General features: G+C 43.4%; 1 protein-coding gene across 3 annotated transcripts in view; it reads right to left on the minus strand.

The window, feature by feature from the left end:
- Positions 1–394: 394 nt before the first annotated feature.
- APP (amyloid beta precursor protein) overlaps positions 395–12,212 on the minus strand; it is a 287,620-nt gene continuing 275,802 nt past the window's right edge. For all 3 annotated transcript variants that reach the window (XM_030806169.1, XM_030806168.1, XM_030806167.1), the window contains 2 exons: positions 11,482–11,628; positions 395–1,617 (listed from right to left, as the gene is read on the minus strand). In XM_030806169.1, the coding sequence (XP_030662029.1) occupies positions 1,516–1,617; positions 11,482–11,628 (249 nt within the window). In that variant the 3' untranslated portion in view covers positions 395–1,515. The remainder of the gene's footprint in view (positions 1,618–11,481; positions 11,629–12,212) is intronic.

A 12,212-nucleotide genomic window follows, 5' to 3' on the forward strand; every position in this document is an offset into this window, starting at 1 on the left:
TAAATACCCTACACTGCTCAGGACAACTTCCTTCAACAAGGAATTATTCCCTACAAAATGTTAGTAGCGTTCAGGATGAGAAACCCTGCTTTAGAGATAATCAATCAGCTGTCTTTTTATTTCCCTGGAACTTTTCCCTTTGTCTCTCATTTGGGACAAACTTGAAGGCCAAAATATGGCAGCAAAATGTTTTAGATCAAGTAAAGACTGTAAATTAGGTCTATGAAATATTTTCCCGGCACTGGGAGACACATGTTGGCCCCAACTTCCTACTCAGACTTGCAATTAAGACACAACAGGAGTGGGTACCCAACATGCGAAGATTTCTCACTGGTCTGTACGTCAGTAAATGGTCAAGATTGTTACCATGGAATCATTCACACTAGCACAATGGTGCTCCTCCAAGAATGTATTTATTTACATGAAAACACCATTTTATACAAATTGAAGACACATCTTAAAGAAGGGTTTGTCCAGGCATGCGTTCCTCATTCCCTTATATTGCCACTTCCATTTTCATCTTCTTTTGTATCATAAATAAAACTTTAGACTGGTTAAAGAAAATTGAATCTGTCTCTTCTCCCCACCCAAAATTTCTTCGACTATTTAATGTCTGTAGTCATCCTTCAAAGAAAAGTCTTGCCCAGGGTTATTTTATTTAATTTATTTATGTAATACAGTGTAGAAAGCGATCATGTCATAAGCAATGATTCTGTACAATCATCCTGCAGAAAATTGTTTTGGAGAATTCTTGGTAATTTAAGACCAGCAGAACACCCCTCCCCACCCGCCCCGTAAAAGTGCTTACAATGAACAGGGATTCTTTTCTTTATCAAAGACCCAAAGATACGTGGACCAAAAAAAAAAAAAAAGCTTGAAATCTCAATGCCTAATGTGTGCACATAAAACAGGCACAAAGAAACAAACGTGTATCCTCTTAATTCCTATATCACAAATATAGCAGAAGCAGCAATCTGTACAGTAAAATGCAATCATGGAAAAAAAAATCTCTCTAAAGCATCTGAAATACTTAAAAATGTTTAACTTTAAAATGCATAGTGATCAGGAAAGGAATACTTAGGCAAGAGAAGCAGCTGAACTCCCACGTTCACATGAAGCATCCCCCATCGATTCTTAAAGCATATGTAAAGTAGGACTTAGTTGGGTCACAAACCACAAGAATAATATACAACTGGCTAAGGGGCTATGTGATAAATAATCAGGAGAGAATCTATTCATGCACTAGTTTGATGCTAAATTCTTTACAGTACACAAAACCCATTAATAATGTAGTGTAGAGACCAAAATGTAAAGAGAGATAGAATACATTACTGATTTGTAGATTAATTCAAGTTCAGGCATCTACTTGTGTTACAGCACAGCTGTCAAAAGGCGATAATGAGTAAATCATAAAACAGGGGTTTGTTTCTTCCCACGTTATTCTATAAATGGACACCGATGGGTAGTGAAGCAATGGTTTTGCTGTCCAACTTCAGAGGCTGCTGTGGCGGGGGTCTAGTTCTGCATCTGCTCAAAGAACTTGTAGGTTGGATTTTCATAGCCGTTCTGCTGCATCTTGGACAGGTGGCGCTCCTCTGGGGTGACAGCGGCGTCAACCTGAAAAACAAGGAAGAGGAGAGCTGAGTAAAAAATAAAAATCCTTTAAGGGTGAACATGGAGAAGCAGTAGAAAGATAAGGAGTACAGTACTCTTCTTTTGCCAAGATTGCACAACACCCATGATTTTCTCCCCAACTTTGACATCTTGGAGCAGAACGCCTTTGCCCACCAGTTATACAGATGCTGTGCTCCATCTAGCCACCAGGTGGCGGTGGAAACCTTGACGCGCTTGCAAAGTGTCCAGTGGTTGTTTCTGGTTCCCCAACTCCACAGTAAGTGGATAAACCCAGTGCAATGTTATTTTTTCCTCCCCTGTTGGCTCAATAAAGGACAAACAGTGTCAATGGAAGCCTGTTTTACTTGGAAGTGTTTTGGTAAGATAGATAAAACCACAAGAGTATCATGGAAGGAGATTCAGCAAAGTATACTGTATCTTGGGTGACACTCAAATCTGTGTAGAAAAATACTCGACTTCCTGGACTGCCGAATTTAGCCCGTTTCTATCAAATTTTATGTTTGTTAAAATGTTAAAAAGAGGTTTGAGAATAATTTAATTACAACAATAACATACATATACCAAAGAAAAAAGGAAGAGCAAGGATGACGCCATTCTAGATTACGTAATTTTTTAAAAACTGAGAATTAAGATACTATAGAAGTATGTTCAGCTCAAAGTTTAAAATCAGACCCTCTCTGTTAATAAGCTGCTTTACCTCTAAGGTCAGGTCAGTAACTGAAGACGTTTTTCTCCCCCTGTCATGTTAGAGCTGTGTGTGGCATTTACTGTTTGCAGGTTGGGCCCTACAACGTGGGCAGTGGCTGTTCTTGTTTTACTATATTTATTAGACCTCTCCCTGTTCGCAGAAGAGAGGAGATCCTTAACTCTGCTGAATGAGTAAAGGCTTACTTTTTTGTCTGTTAAAATTCCTCTTTTGTAAAACCATGGTAAGATGAAGAGAATAAATAGAAAGTCATCAGAATGAAGAGGCATGTTTTCCAGAGAAAAGTTTGGATGTACCATACAGAAGATATTCCCTCAAAGGGATATTTCCTAGAATGGGCTGCTCATTCATCTCTGGGAGAATAGTGCAGGCCCATTCCCCCTTGCTGAGTGTTGCCAAGTGACATTCCTCCCTTATGGAGCTTTTCCCCCTACACAACCCATCTGGCACGGATCTGAGCCTACACAGCAATGCCCCTGTAGCCAAGGAAGAAAAAGTACCAGCGAGGATGTGGTGTCAGCGGTAAGACATGAGGTCTCGAGATGGGGCTAGATATGTCATGACTAGACCACACTGGCTGATGATAATTCAGACTAAAAGATCTGTCAATATGGCCGGGTGCAGTGGCTCACGCCTGTAATCCCAGCACTTTGGGAGCCTGAGGTGGGTGCGTCACTTGAGGTCAGGAGTTTGAGACCAGCCTGGCCAACATGGTGAAACCTTGTCTCTACTAAAAATACAAAAGCCAGACATGGTGGTGCACGCCTGTAATCCCAGCTGCTCCAGAGGCGGAGGCAGGAGAATGGCTTAAACTTGGGGGGTGGAGTTTGCAGTGAGCCGAGATTGTGCGACTGCACTCCAGCCTGGGAGACAGAGTGAGACTCTATCTCCAAGAAAAAAAAGGCCGGGTGCGGTGGCTCACAATTCCGGCACTTTTGGGAGGCCAAGGCGGGTGGATCACAAGGTCAGGAGTTCGAGACCAGCCTGGCCAACATAGTGAAACCCCATCTCTACCAAAAATACAAAAAATTTTAGCCAGGCACAGTGGCACGTGCCTGTAGTCCCAGCTACTCTGGAGGCTGAGGCAGGAGAACTGCTTGAACCCGGGAGGCTGAGGCTGCAGTGAGCCAAGATCGTGCCACTGCACTCCAGCCTGGGCAACAGAAGGAGATTCTGTCTCAAAAAATAAATTAAAAAAAAAAAAAATCTGTCAGTATAATCAGGTCCCCGTGGTCCCTTCGTATAGCCCCACTTCATGAAGTGATTGACTCTTCTCAGTCTGGGAATGAGGTGGAATGACTACCAGTGGCTAATCCCAAGGCTGCTGCAATAGGTAGATATACAGCTCCCTCATCCCTTGGGACAGAATGTTCCATCCATTATGTGCCCATTTTTTTTGAGTTGGAGTCTCGCTCTTGTCGCCCAGGCAATCTCGGCTCACTGCAACCTCTGCCTCCCAGGTTCAAGTGACTCTCCTGCCTCAGCCTCCCGAGTAGCTGGGATTACAGGCACCCGCCACTATGCCTGGCTAATTTTTGTATTTTTAGTAGAGATGGGGTTTCACCATGTTGGCCATGCTGGTCTCAAACTGACCTCAAGTGATCTGCCTACCTCGGCCTCCTAAAGTAGTACTAGGATTACAGGCATGAGCCACCACGGCCACGTGCCCTGATTCTTACGTTTCCACTTATGGAAGAGACTGTGTGCCACTGTGAATCCCTCCCATCTACCACCCTGTGGCTCAGAGCTGCCTGAGTTCCCCTGCAGCCAAACCCTCAGCTTACTCCAATGACAGACCTAGGCATCTCCCCTTAGCACACTCCCACCAACAAGCTCTAACCAAGGCCCGTACTCAGAGGACTCTGCTCAAATGAACGCTCAGCTTCACTGTCCTTCTGGGAGCAAATCACAGATGTTTTCCTCATCCTCTCCTCTTTCCTTTGCTGTGCACTGTTGTCAACAAATGAGATCACCTGGCTTTAACTGGTAACTGTGTAATTAGCCTCCAACTTGTAAGTTAAATACCATGGTTAAAGATTAGCACCAATAATGAGAGATTTCATTCGCTCTGTAAATCTGTGTGCAGGAGACAGCCTATCTGCAGCAGTACGCCATGCGAACTTGGGCATCATTTTTGCTCCCCATCACCTCGTAACTGAGATCTCAAAGAATGCCCAGGTTAAAAAAAATTATCTTGCTTAGGAGATCAAGCACAAAGCTGCTATGTTTCTGATTGTAGAAAAAAAGGCACAATGCTGCTTGATTGTTGGAATATTATACTTTTATCTCTTCCAGGAGGCACATCTACCATCACACTGGCTGTCAACAATCATTTGCATGCATCAAGGGCAGGGGAACCCCTGGCAATTTGATAGGTTTATCTCCTCTTCAAACTCCAAAGCCGAACGCTTAAGAGTGCCCTGCTAGAGACGCGAGGCTCCAAGGCTGGTGCACAATCCAGGCCTCTAACTCTCCTGTCTTTTTTTGGCTTCTGTTTTGCTACTTGCTAATCCTATTACCTTTTGCCACTGAGAGGACAGTTACATTTCGCCATTCCTGCCATGGGGCAGCTTGGCCCTCAGACCTCAGAGGGCTCAGGAGCTACAGAAGAACAGATTATCTTGACCAAAGGGGATCCAAGGAGTATGGATTGGATCTTTAATCTCCAGCCCCTTGAACGCTAGATGTGAAAAACTGAGTACTCATGTCTACGGATAAAGCTACTGCTAAAGAGGACCAGGTAAGGGTAGACTTCCTCTCCAGCAGGCTCACCTATCTCTTCCTCATGGCTAAGCTACAGCAGCGGCATGGGCCACCATGTGAAGGCCAGCCCTACCACCACCCTGTGCAGACAGGGCCTCTGCATGGACACAATATTATTTCCCTTAAAGCAGAGCCAGCGAAGGTTTGAGCCCATGGTGCTTGTTCTGGAAGGAATGATAAGACAAGTGAGGGACAGAATTTCCATTTTCCAACCAGGCAGGAACATCTGTCACTTGCTGGGATGAAGACACACATACATACAACCACTTAATATTCATTCTCTTCCCAGACTGCCTGGATTACACAGCAGCAGGAACTGATCGGAAGTCTTCATGTGACTCGGTACGCTGCACCTTCCTGAGACCCGGGCCCCTGCACTGCAATGGTGGCACGGCTTCAACTGGCTGCTGCCTGTGACACATGCTGAAAAGCGCTGAGCCCAAACAGCCTGACCCGCCTTGTTCTAAAATAGCTTTGAGGAGAACGTTTGACACTCTTTGGCTTACCTCCATACCCCCTTACCCTTTTCTCCCTGAACTTGATTCACTGGAACCATTTAGTCCTTCACTGTATCCAGAGTCATTTAGAGCTCAGCTATCTGCCTGCAGGGATAAGATTCTATTTGGGTGTCCTTAGTTTCTAGGTCTCCTCCTGTTGTCCCTCGAGTATTTACAAGGAGGTGTGTGAGCTTGGAGGAAAGACAGGAAACACCACGTTTACATTTTATTATGTACAGTAACCAGCAGGATGTGGATTAATAGATGTCCTTTTATATAAGGACTGAGTCAGGCCAAACGACAGAATCCTGTCATTGAGATGGACCAGACAAGTAAAGGAGGGTTAAGGGAACTAAAGCGTACAATACAACAATACAGTGTGACACATCAAAGGAGCCACAAGTATGCGGAAAAAAATAAAAGCAAAGAAAATAGCCAGGAAGTTGTCAAGCTAGTGACTTATCCTCCTAGTAACCTCCCAGTAACTGCCTGCTACCTCGTTGTGTAGATGCTTGTTTTCCTAATTTTGATGCCATCTCTCTATAGTTATATATAACTAGAAAGCAGTTGACTAAGTTTATGGCCAACATCAAGCAATTCTTCAGACAGGTTCAGGAACTCCTTTGCTATCTCTTCATAATCTTTGTTTTTTTTTTTAAGACAGTCTTGCTCTGTCACCCAGGCTGGAGTGCAGTGGTGTGATCTTGGCTCACTGCAGCCTCCATCTCCCGGGTTCAAGTGATTCTCCTGCCTCAGCCTCCTGAGTAGCTGCGACTACAGGCGCGTGCCACCACGCCTGGCTAATTTTTTGTATTTTTATTAGAGACAGGGTCTCACCATGTTGGCCAGGCTGGTCTCGAACTCCTAGCCTCAAGTGATCCGCCTGCCTTGGCCTCCCCGAGTGCTGGGATTACAGGTGTGAGCCACCACGCCTGGCCTGTAATCATTTTTCATGCTTTCCTTTGATCTTCCAGTTTCTCTTCCCGCTGCTCACTGTAAGCCACTCCTAGGTTCTGCACCCACCCTCACTTTTCCTTATTGTGGCTTTCCATTCAACCTGACCACTCTCTCCAACTACTCTACAATGCCAGCGTCAGTGCGTCTGTATCCTGGTGGGTCAGCTTCTGGCCGGGAAGAAAGGACCTCTAAGGACATCTTTTTATAAAGTCACCAGTATGATAGCACATTACTTAGAAAAAGTCATACGCCAGACCTCCATAAAAGCCAAATAAAGAACTCTCTTTTTATTTAGGTCATTAAGGAGATAACCAGGAGGTGGGGGCGGGGAGACTTCTGTTGTTCAAGTGATCAGATCTGTGAGAGGAAAACTTCTTCACATCCTATAATAAAGAGAAGCTGTGCCCCCAACTTCTCCTTATTAAAGGTGACATGTCTGGGGAGAGTAGCAGAAAGAGCTACAATACGTATTTTTAAATACCCAGTGTCTATGTATGTGAATGTAGAAAAGTACCGCTTGCTACTAAACAGATCCTGGGATCAGTGGGCTTTGCAGGAATGTCCTAAAACAGGAGCAAGGGTGGGTAATTCAGCTAGTGCTGAGAGGTCCAGCCACCAGAGGGTGTTCTGACACGGAGGGCACATCTGCGGAGTGTAATAATAAAGGGCTATTGCTTCACTGCTTGAAGCACCAATAAGGCACAGTTACCTCCTTGGGGAAGCGTGGCCAGCGGCTCACAGAATGACTCTCTGGCCTTATGGTTAAGTAAATCAGTAAGTCAATATTTACTGCTTATAAAAAAAAAACAAACAAGTGCTTATTTCCAAATGCTAACAACTGTACCAATAAAAATACAGTCATGGGCCACATAATGACATTTTAGTCCACGACAGACCAAACCTATGATGGTAGTCCCATAAGATTATAATATCGTATTTTTTACTGTACCTTTTCTATGTTTAGATACAAAAATACCTGCCAGTGTGTTACAACTGTCTATAGTATTCAGTGCAGCAATATGCTGCACGGGTGTGTGGCCTAGGAGCAATAGCTTGTAGGTGTGTAGCCCAGGTGCGTAGCAGGCTATACCATCTAGATTTATGTACATGCACTTTATGATGTTTGCACAGTGATGAAACCGCCCCATGCCACATTTCTCAGAACGTTATCTCCAGTGTGAAGTCGTATGTGACTGTTCTAGGCTTGTTTCATTTATACGTTTGTTCTCAGGTGTTTTTTTTCCTAGGGTTGCTATCTCTGTAATCTTCTGCAGGCATTTTTCACTCTAAAAACGAGAAATTTCCTGGAAACCAATGCTTTCATCATGACTTCTTCAGGCTCTGAGTGACTGAGGCGAGTCCAACTGGAAATATTCGTGTACTCATTTTTGTTCTTACTGAAGTAGGGTTACTGATTAATGAAGGTTAGCCAGAGCCGGAAATAAAGGTATTTCCATGTACTTGAGTGTGAGAGGGCCTGTCACGGTAGGAATAGGATGTTGCAGAAGCATCACTTCCATTCGGTGCAGACGCTGGAATGCTGAGAAAAATGGTGCTCTGAAAGCCCACAGTGCGCTCTCACCTAGGAACATGCCTAGGCTGGGGTGCAACTCCCTGTGTTCAAGTTCTACCACCCCAGCTAGACTACACCTTTTTTGAGGACAGAAAAGGGGAATGTGGTCTACTTCAACACTGCTGTACAGACACACTATGGGGCTGGACGGAGGGCTATTTTCGGGAAGGACAGCCACAAAGGTCTTGAGAGGAAATAAACAAAACAAAACAAAACACAAACGAGGTGGGGCCCTTCATCTAGAAAGGTTTCCAGTTGCTCTCAAGTAGACAGCAAAATGAATATCTAGAGAAGAGCTGAACAGCCATCCTTCCTGATTTTGCTCCTGCAAGGATACCTCCTGGCTTAAAAATTAATTTCAGAATCTGGGTCAAAATGTCAACTTCTCCTCTGACATTTTAAGTCCAATGAGACACTGCTTGGTAACTGACTAAAAAAAAGCGTTTTAATTCAGGCAGCTGGAAGAGCACTTAAAAGGCAACCGGTTATCTGGGAGGCAAGAGATACCATTTTCCACTCCCTAAGGCTTGCACAGAGAACTAAAAAGAAGGAGTGTTAAAATGATGTGTCAGTGATTCTCAAATCTGACTGCACGTCTCATTCATTTGGGGAAATTTTCAACACTCAGATTCTCAGCCTCCTATTTGGGAATTCTGTTTCCTTAGGTCTGAGGTAGGACCTGAGAAGTCTCACGCACAGCCAGGGGAAGGAGCTTCTGGTGGAGGGCTTGCTTTTACACTCAGCATCACTGGAGTCTGTCACGGACTAAAATGTGTCCCCTTAAAATTCTTATGTTGAAGTCCTAACCTGCCAGTACCTCCACCTGTGACTGTATTTGGAGATAGGGGTTATTAAAGTTAAACAAGGTCATCAGGGTTGATCCTAATCCAATATGACTGGTGTCCTTATAGAAAGAGGTTAGGACACAGCAGAAAACAGAGTGAAGGCCATGTGAAGAACAGGGAGAAGGCAGCCATCTGCAAACCAAGGAGAGAGGCCTGGGGAGGAACCAACCTGGCTGATACCTTGATCTGACACTCCAGAAATGCGAGAAGGTAAATGTCTGTTGCTTAATCCACCCATCTGTGTTACTTGGTTATGGAAGCCCGAGGAAGCCAAGTCTTTGGCCTCTGGCATCAAAGACAGGCAACTTCAACAGACAGACCGGCAGCAAAGAGAATTATATTAAATAAACTAAAAAGTGCTCTTGAAGGCCAGGCATGGTGGCTCATGCCTGTAATCCCACCACCTTGGGAGGCTGAGGAGGGCAGATCACTTGAGGCCAGGAATTCAAGACCAGCCTGGCCAACAAGGCAAAACCCTGTCTCTACTAAAAATACAAAAATTAGCCAGGCGTGGTGGTATGCCCCTGTAATCCCAGTTACTCAGGAGGCTGAGGTAGGAGAATCGCTTGAACCTGGGAGGTGGAGGTTGCAGTGAGCAGAGATCATGCCACTGCACTCCAGCCTGGGCAAAAGAACAAGACTCCATCTCAAAAAACAAAGAAACAACAACAAAAAAGAAAATAACAAGACAATGAAAAAAACAACAGCAAAAAAGGGCTCTTGAATTACTCAAGTATGAAGACATCTTTATTTGCTCAAACATGCAACTAAAATTTTTTAAAAAATTTATTTGAGCAGAAATGAAAGAAGCTGATACTAATGAAAACCTATCTTATACTGTTTCGAGGGACATAAGCTTAGGTACCATCACAAAAGGTGCAATGGCCAAACACGACAATGGGGTCATTGCTTTTATGTGCTCACACTCTCATCTATGAGTCAGTCCGTTCCTTTCCACCCTGCTGCCTGCTGTTCTCTTGGTTTCCTTCCTCACACTGCTCATCCACGTCAGTATGAACGGGGAAGTGAGGCTCAACCCCAATTTCCAACAGCAGCTTCTGTTGTAGTCTGCAGAGGTTTTAAGTGCTGAGCAAAATGAAATTTCTGGCTTCACCACAAATTTCATTTATTTAAACTCTGCCTGTCCTCTTCTAATCAAGAATGGTTTAGAGCGCATTTCCTTGGGGATAGTGAAATCTTCAGCTCCCTAGAAACACCTGGACTTTTCTCTGATGGAAAAAGCAATGGGGGCCAGATGCGGTGGCTCACGCCTGTAATCCCAGCACTTTGCAAGGCCAAGGCGGGTGGATCACCTGAGGTCAGGAGTTCAAGACCAGCCTGACCAATATGGTGAAACCCCGTCTCTACTAAAAACATAAAAATTAGCCGGGCATGGTGGCATGTGCCCATAGTCCCAGCTACTCAGGAAGCTGAGACAAGAGAATTGCTTGAACCCAGGAGGCAGAGGTTGCAGTGAGCCAAGATCCAGCCTGGGCAACAGAGCAAGACTCTGTCTAAAAAAAAAAAGCAATGGGGAATATGAAGGGAAATCTGGACTCTGAGCTTGACCCTGCGTAATTTGAACCCTTTCGTCGCGGCCTCAGTTCCCTCATCTACAAGATGAGAAGATCAGTTTGATTGGTCATCATCAATAGATCTTTCAGCTCTAAAAATTCCATAACTCTTAAAATATCGCAGTTAAATGTCACACAAATTTTTCAGTTTCCCTGTGCATATAAAAGTTATGTTTATACTATACTCTCTGCAAGACAGTTTCCTAAAACGTTGCATATACTGTGAGATTTTAACACTGTTCCCCTCATCCAAATGGCATTTTAAATGCATAAAAATAACTTATTTGTAAATTTTCTTTCTCCCTTTCTTGTTTTAGTATAGCACCTTGAAACTAAGATATTTCAGGTGGAAGTACAGGGTAATAGGTTGCAGAACTGTCAAATAACAATCATGTATGTTTTGGTGGGCCATTTGGTATAGTGTGATTTCCCGAGAAACTTTAAAGGTAAAGAGTCTGCACTGAAAAGTCACATTATTTACTATTACCTGGTTGTATTCAGAGGCCAGACTATTTAAGACAAAAGAAATCTAGGAATAAATATGTTTAGTTTTTTTGGAAAAAGCAACTTCCTACTTCTGTTTTTATTTTTAACTTCTCGTACTGATTTTTGTTGCTTGTCTTTGAAAAAAAAAAAGTCTAAAATCATACTTTTTTAAAGTCATGCATTATCATTTGTATTATTTTGATAACTTCAACACAAATTATAAGTTGAGATAACAACACACACTCTCAATACCTTGATCAGAATATTCACGATAAGTTGCAATGAATGAAAACCAAAACAAGAAAGAATAGCTGTAACCCGAGCATCATGGAAGCACACTGATTCGTTTTTTAAGAGATACTTAGATAGTTCTCAGCAAAAAGCTAAGCCTAATTCTCTCATAGTCTTAATTCCCACTTGCAAACATGCAGTCAAGTTTACCTACCTCCACCACACCATGATGAATGGATGTGTACTGTTTCTTCTTCAGCATCACCAAGGTGATGACGATCACTGTCGCTATGACAACACCGCCCACCATGAGTCCAATAATTGCACCTTTGTTTGAACCCACATCTTCTGCAAAGAACACCTTGAAAACAAATTAAGAAAAAGAATTTTAATTTCTAAACGCAATACAATTTACAATTTATAAATGCAACTAGAAGAATTTCATTCCTTAAATGCAGGGGACATTTGGATGAGGTTATATGAAAAGTTTCAGTATATTCTCTGCCCAACTGGTTGGTCACATATTTGATGCTTACTTAAAAAAAAAATCACATATTCTCCTACTAAGAATGACAATCATAGTTTATAGAAGGATGTACAACATGTGGCTTCCCCAGTTCGAGGAAGTCTACTTACTTTCCCCTCACACGTCAAAACCAAAGTCTGCAGGGACCTGAAACCCTTTGACAGGTGGAACATTGGTGAGTGGTGGGAAGATAGCGCTTGGATCTATCAAAAGCTGGAAAGGCACGATCATACTAATGAAAGGAGGTCAGCATTTTCCTAGTCATAGCAGGTTTGAAACTCTGGGCCCTGATGTCTGACTCTAAGTGACTGAGACTTAGGTGTTTTTCAACCCTGTAGATGTCCTAATTTCCTTGGAGGAATGCACAGGAATAGGCATTCTGAAACAAAGGAGTTAAACAATAGAAAAAAAGATATCGT

The sequence above is a fragment of the Nomascus leucogenys genome, chromosome 25 (genome assembly GCF_006542625.1).
Source record: "Nomascus leucogenys isolate Asia chromosome 25, Asia_NLE_v1, whole genome shotgun sequence".
Taxonomy (NCBI): Eukaryota; Metazoa; Chordata; class Mammalia; order Primates; family Hylobatidae; genus Nomascus; species Nomascus leucogenys.